This window comes from Ruditapes philippinarum, unplaced genomic scaffold (genome assembly GCF_026571515.1).
Source record: "Ruditapes philippinarum isolate M1 unplaced genomic scaffold, ASM2657151v2 ctg3795_1_1_1_1, whole genome shotgun sequence".
NCBI lineage: Eukaryota > Metazoa > Mollusca > Bivalvia > Venerida > Veneridae > Ruditapes > Ruditapes philippinarum.
This window is the reverse complement of record NW_026856850.1, coordinates 165146-172639: the sequence shown is the minus strand read 5'-3', so window position 1 is coordinate 172639 and position 7494 is coordinate 165146. Positions and strand designations below refer to the sequence as shown.

The 7494-nt window shown below is 29.6% G+C and overlaps 1 protein-coding gene across 2 annotated transcripts in view; it reads right to left on the bottom strand.

Annotated features, from left to right (window-relative positions):
- Nucleotides 1-1542: 1542 nt before the first annotated feature.
- Nucleotides 1543-7494, bottom strand: part of LOC132747907 (interferon-induced protein 44-like) — a 70308-nt gene continuing 64356 nt past the window's right edge. Inside the window, exon 6 of one of the 2 annotated variants that reach the window (XM_060737437.1) lies at nucleotides 1543-3703. In XM_060737437.1, the coding sequence (XP_060593420.1) occupies nucleotides 3414-3703 (290 nt within the window). In that variant the 3' untranslated portion in view covers nucleotides 1543-3413. The other variant, XM_060737436.1, reaches the window with a different exon arrangement.

The window sequence follows — 7494 nt, the reverse complement described above, 5'->3', positions numbered from 1 at the left end:
TTAAAGTGTCCTACGATAGATGCAAACTTTGACTTTGGCAAATTTGCTCAAGTTCTCGTTTGTATCCTACGCGGAGATAGATATTGTGAGTATATTGAACAAAATAAATCGAAATAATCTGTTTCTGCTTAATGTATATTACAACATTTGCTTCGTATGTTCAATGATCTTGAATATACTGTTTTATGTCGTCTGTTTCTAGTTATTTTATCCACATCTAAACTCAAAGATAACTTTCTAATAATTATTTAAGATGGCGGCGTCTATGCATTTTGAATGTTTTGAACGTATATATTGCATCATCCAAGTTTTCGAACACATATATATATTTTACATCCAACTATTCATCCTCCATGACAGTAGCATATAAATGGAATCGTTTAAGACTTTTACTAGTTTATTAATGTGTACTGTTGTATTGCTGTATTATCAATTGTCTTTGCTTTTATGATACGATATTTGAACTGACCTTAAAATATTCTAACAAAAGCATGTAGGGCGTTGTTGATAGCTTTGCTTTTTAAATGAGTCTTATATAAGTCTGGATTTTTCCCAATTCATTTTAAATCTCAAATAAGACTACTGTAGAAACTTTATATATTTCTGAACAGCTTAACTCAATATCAACTGAATAATTCAAATTTCTGTGACATAAATACATTATTTCATCTGCCTAGTTTAACAATATTTTACATTATTGACCATTTATTTGTGGTAATTGTTAGGTTTGTGATGAGTTGAGTCATATCAAAGTTTAATCAATATTGTTCTTCAGTTTCCATGGTTTTAAAGTGTGTCAATCATTACAATGACCCCGACATCACTTTTTATGCAGTATCTACATTTGTAGGTGACTTCAAGACATTTGAAACACATCTTGATGATCAGGTTCTATCAAACCAATCCTGCATGTGTACAGTAAGTATATCCTTATTTGGCGTAATGATTTCGCTTAATGCAGCCAAGTAACTTTAAGATAAGTACACTTCAAATAATTTATTTATAATGTTAAAGCAACACAAAGCAACACTTAACATACAAAAAACATTCAAGTATAAAATCAAAACAAAATTGTTAAATAGTAATAGTCAATTATGCATAATGCCTATTTTTAACATATATGTTGATGTTGTTTTTTCAAAATGAATTAAATTATTATCAAAAAGCTTTGTGGAGTCATTTGTTTGACCCAAAGTTATAATCTTATTTCACAATATCTTTTTGAAGTGAGTTGGTCAATAATGGAAGGTCACTGAAAACCATTTAAACATGTTGTTATGTTGGTAGTGACAACAAGCCACAAAAGAAATATATATCAGTATATGGATATTGCTGCTAAGTGTGAAATACATGAACAAATATTACATGTCTTTATATAGAAGTTAATAAAATGTTCTAAAACAACTGTAATATTGTTAAAGTTCATACTTTAACTTATAACTATATAAAGAATTATATTTCAAGGAATATTTTTTCAAGGAATATCCAAATTATATTTTCCTATTCATTTTCACAAATTTTTAAATAAGTGTAGTGTGATCTACACATCTACACATTCAACGTATCTTTTATTAACGAAAAGCTGACTTTGTTTCAAGCTAAGAAAGATAGTTATTACGGTAGTAAAGACCTACAATAACCATTCATAAAAATAATTAAAATTCAATTTTTGAATTAGATATGTATCTTGTTTCATTATTTGTTTTGTCAGCGTATAAATGTTCATCATTATAAACACACTGCGAGTTATGGTAAGATTATTGTATGTTATTGATTGTAAAAAAAAGAACATAGATTATTCAAAAAATTACAAGTAGCGGTTAACAGAATATGAAAAAATAGTTAAATAATTAAAAACAGTTATTTCCTTTTTTTGGAAAAGATCCGTCGTGCATACTCATGTAGTTGTAAAGAAAGTTTTGAGTAAAAAAAGGTTCATACTGGTATGTTCTGTTCTATTATTCATGATTTGTGTTTTTTTTTAAGGAATTTATTTTACTATTGGATCCCTTATATGCTGCTTATGAACTGTTTTTTCCGTTTATAAGTTCATCCCCCGTGTAGCTCCTGTAAAATTCTCTATACCCACATATATTACTTTAATGTCCAGGCCTTTTTGTCTATGATTTTTTAATTGGTTATGTCTACAGTGGCCTTTTTTCCATCATTATTTCAAATATCTATATAAACAATAGAAATGTATTCTTATGTAAATGTCGCTAGAAAAGAAATGTTGATAAAGTTTTAGATTTAGAATGAACTTTTATATGATAAACAATAACATTTTGTTCTAGAATATTTAATTAGCAGCTAAATGTAATATCGGATAATGTATCTCACACTTGCCAATAACTTCTATATAATTCTTTCATGGCTTGTTGTTATGTCTGATACTAAAGACTATTAACGTACTTACTCATTGTATTACAGACCTCTACTATAGACCACATCATTTAAGCTTCTATTTCATAATCGTACAGTTCATGTCTGAAATCATTGCATTCGGATATAATAGAAATTGTTTCTTTTCTTCAAATTTATATTTGATCAGCAAAGAATTAAAGCGAGGAAACTGCTTTTTGCGATTTATTGTTTCTGTACTGCTCATTTTTTTTATAAATTGTGATTATACACGCACGCACACGCGTGTGCGCGCACACATACACCAGGAAAAATTAAAAAAAAATATATTTATAAATATTTGCAATAGATTTTATCAGATTTTATCTAAAAGGATTACATCCCATTTTTACCAAGATTCTTAAGTTAAATTCTATGCCAAACGAAAGTACATAGAAACAAGTATAATATTCAATCCTGTATTCATTTTCCTAATAATAGTAATATATTTAATCTTAATTACAGGTTATTAACTTCTCACAACTTAAAACATAAAAAACAATAAGAATATATTATTCTACCTAATTAACAAGCCCAATTGTTGAAATTAATTGAAAACGAATTTAAAAAAATTAAAAACCACGGCCAAAAGATTTAAATATTGCCTTATCTTCAACTAGAAAAATCTAGCCAAAGGTACGATATATATATTCGAGTGTTTGTGAATCAGCAGCTAAATTGAGGATTTACGTTCAATTTACAACGTTTTCATGCCAAAATGCATGGAAATTCCATGCACATAGTTAACACACAGTGAGGGGAATTACAAAAGTATATACTGATTTGAAGCAAGACAGTATGATTTACTATGTAAACAATGTAGTTTATTTGAGCAAAATAAAGTACATCATTTTTTAAATGACCATTGATAGTAAAAAATGACTATGTAATATTTTCAACATGTAATCAAGAATCATAGTAAAATGAATATGTAAAGTAATCCACTACCATATAAAATAAAAAAATTAAGGGTTTCAAAAAGATATAAAAGTCACTCCTGCCATAACTAATGTTTAGTAACTATCGCTATGTTCGTTGACACCATCAATCTTGCCCTTTGCATACTGTGTAATTTGCCTCAAGGCGAGAAGAAGTGGTATGTTCCTTTTCCAACTGATTTCAACAGAATCTTCATCTTCATAATTTGTAACTGGATATACAGAGGCTACGGGAATATTAAACACTTCGCTTGCCGTTATTACTGCTTCTGTAACCCTAATGCTTCGGAACATGTTTGTTTTGTCCTTTTGAACCTCTTCGCAAAGAACGTCAGCTTTTGTCAAGATCAAAACACGTGGTACACCTATGTCGTACATGAAAAAAATGTTCCTTGAAAGCACTTAAATAAAGGCATATGCTAATAACTTAATAACTAATGTCACAAATGTAAACCCTTAGCGGAGTTATTCGGCTATTTCACACCGGTTCGGGGTTTTTGATGCGTATGATTTTGAATGTCGGTTTAGATTGAAACAGAATTTACTAAGCATTATGACTGTATGATTCTGAATTTTCTTTTAGATTTAAGAGAATTGTTTAGTTTAAACTTATTTATTCTCAGTATATCTACATAATAACATTTGAAATATATACACATACAAAATTTGACAATATTCAAAGGAGAGGATTAGAACGAAAGACTTGGTTTATTCAAATAGGAATTTTATGAATAAGACAATACTAAATCCACGGATTTGCAAAACCGACGTAAATACTAAAAGACACTTAAAATCCGGAAAAACCCGCAAGTAACTTATAGAAATCTTAACATACATTTGAAAACAGCAGTTACGATTGACATACAATTTTATCGTTGGCAGTTATATAAATATTTCATTAATATGCACAAAAGTATGAAAATTATAAACTTTATATCAACTGAAAAGACCAATCACTCATCTGGCATAAATAACTGACAGCGCCGGGTAAATTCGCGCGTGTGTGTGTGCGTGCGTGCGTGCGTGTGTGCTTGCCTGTGTGTGTGTTTCGATATTTTATGCACATTAGTGTACGGGATCGACAACGTTATTCACGGTATCGTTATTTTGGACAATAATTCCAATAAAAGCAATATAAAATATCTTTTAAGGAGGAAACATGGTTGAACAGAAGTTTAAATATCTGAAAACTAAACAAGAAAGTGAAAGAACTAAAACTCTAAGAAACTCGTTTCCGGAATTTATTTAGGTTAATTATAAACAAGACATGTTGACTATTTCAGAATTATGCTGTATATTGAATGGTCAATGATATTCCCAGATTTCAGCATCATATTAAAATGTGGAATTTGCCATCAATTTTTAAACAATACTTGAACGTAAAAACTGCATCTTAACTATTTGATAAATGTCAATCAGACTTACAGTAAGGTTATACACGCAAAGAATAAAACTTTACGACTCACATTACCTCAATCACGTTAAGGTTATCTATCCTATATCATCTAAACTTTTCTTAAAGATAAAGTCTGTCAAAATATCTTAAAGTTGCGCTACAATTTATGTTAAATAAATAGAGGATATTTGTTTGTTTGCATGTAAGATTGAAATATATTTCATTGAGTGAACACTAGATACAATATTTTCAAGAGTTGCGTAGCCACGAGTAACAAAAGGAGAAAAGCTGGTGTTCACGAATGAAATATATTTCATTCTTATATGTAAAACAAAAAATTTTTCTTTTTATTTCATGCTTTTTAAGCGATTTATATCATTTTTTACTGATTTTCCCGCGTAACATCGCGCATTCTTCTTTATGACGTCATCACATCATGACGTCACATCATCATGTTTGAAATATTGTTCTGTTATTTTTTTATGTTTTTTAACATGATGTATGATGACATCGACTTTTTTTCCTAAAGAAGCAAAATTTACGAATGACGGCATTTAGTTATGCCCGTGATTCCATTTAGCTTGGATATTCTTTTCACCCGCATTCAGATATAGTCCGGCTACAATGAAAATTATATAGAGGATATTTGTTTAGTTCAGTGTAAGATCGGAATTTATTTCACCGAGTGAGCACCAAAAGGTATATTTCACGAGTGGCGCAGCCACGAGTGAAATATGAACTTTTGGTGTTCACAAGGTGAAATATATTATGATCTTACACTAAACTAAACAAATTTTCTTTTTATTACATGCAAATACACGTTTTAAAAAGACATAAAACCTAATGCTGAATTAAAAGCGCGCCAAATAATAATGTCATCTACGACGTCACGTCATTAAGTTGGTACCCAGTACTGTGCCCGCTGGTATTTCACTGAAACAACGTTAGGGGCTTAAGTTAAAAACAGTGAAATTATCAAAGTGGTAATTTCAATGTTTCAAACAGTGAAATTACCAGTTTTATATCACTGATATATTTCTATAAACCACCGAAAAGCATGTAATAAAGTTTATCAGAATATAATCATCTAATATATTACAGTTTAACACTGGAAAGTATGAAATAACTTGTCATAAAAGTAACTATATGTAACCAATACGAAATACCTACAACGAATATATCTAATGCTAAATATGATTTATGTCAAAGATGACTCAGCTATATGGTCAATAGGCAATCTGTTATAGGACACCAACAGTGATAAGCTTTTGAGAAATAAGACATTTACGGGCACAATGGGCCTGAAAAAATTAACAGCTGTTTATGTTTGAACAATATTAAAAAAACAAAAACAACAACAATAACAACAACACGCAAACTTAAAATTTTGAAGGATATTTAAGGGACTTCATCTAGGTTTTTTTTTGTAACGATAGCACTTTAAGAGTTTTTTCCAGCTTTGTGCTCAAGTTCTGTATCAAAAGTTTGCTTTAAAAGTTCAACTTATTTGTTATCACTGTTTTTTCCCCTCCAGAATAAACATTTTATTATGCAAAATAGCACACAAAATGATAAATGGATAAACTATTAAAAGCGCTTTAGAAAATTCGATTTTCCATTTCAACCTGAGCATATTTCCTTTTTATTTTTTCGAAATATTTTGTTATAATATCCCCAGTCAATTTAACGGATTAGTGTTAATTTCATTTTTTTAGGATTTAAACCTCAGTTGACCTTCTTCAACATATCACCCAAAAATCCTCGAAATGAAACATAATCATGACGTTACATGATCTGTAATTTCACATAAAGTTCAAGTGATCAGATGTGATAAAAATGTGCCCATTTTCATTGTACACAGTTAAAATAGATTGATCTTTAATGGGCAATTATTCAATATTCAGTATTTCAAATATTGGTAAAAATATATCATTTAGATATTCTTATAAAATATTGCTTGGAAGAAAATATTGATAAATTTATTTTACAATATTTGAAATACTTGTAGACAATTTTCCCATTATAGACCAATCCTCTGTTAACAAAAACTATTCTGTGCTTCTGTTAGTTAGCAGTACTTATTGTTTTAAACATTGCGTTATCATTGATCTTCACATCTACACATTCAACATATCTTCATTCAACGGAAAACTGACTTTGTTTAAAACTCAGAAATATAATTATATCGATATTAACGATCTACAATGATAACTAATAGAAATAAAATTTTGGAGTTAATAAAAGTTTTGTTCTGTTCTATTCTTCACGTGTACCTAAATGGCTTAAACTTATATTGAACCACGCACATACATACACACCGAGAAAATTTAAAACTTTTATTGAAAATATTAGTTTTCTATTGAATTTCATTGTATATTTGACATCACTGTGTACTTATGTTTAGTCACTATCGCTATGTTCATTGACAGCTTCAATCCTGTCCTTTGCATACTGTGTAATTTGCCTCAAGGTGAGGAGGAGTGGTATGTTCTTTTTCCAATTCATTACAACAGAATCTTCATCTTCATAATTCGAAATTGGATGAATGGAGGCTTCGGGAATATTAAACACTTCGCTTGCCGTTTTAATAGCTTCTCTTACCCTAAAGCTCCGGAACACGTTTGATATTTCCTTTTGAACCTCTTCGCAAAGAACATCAGCTTTTGTCAAGATCAATACACGTGGTATACCTATGTCGTACATGAAAATGTTACTTGAAAGCACTTAAATAAAGGCATATGCTAATATCTTAATAACTAA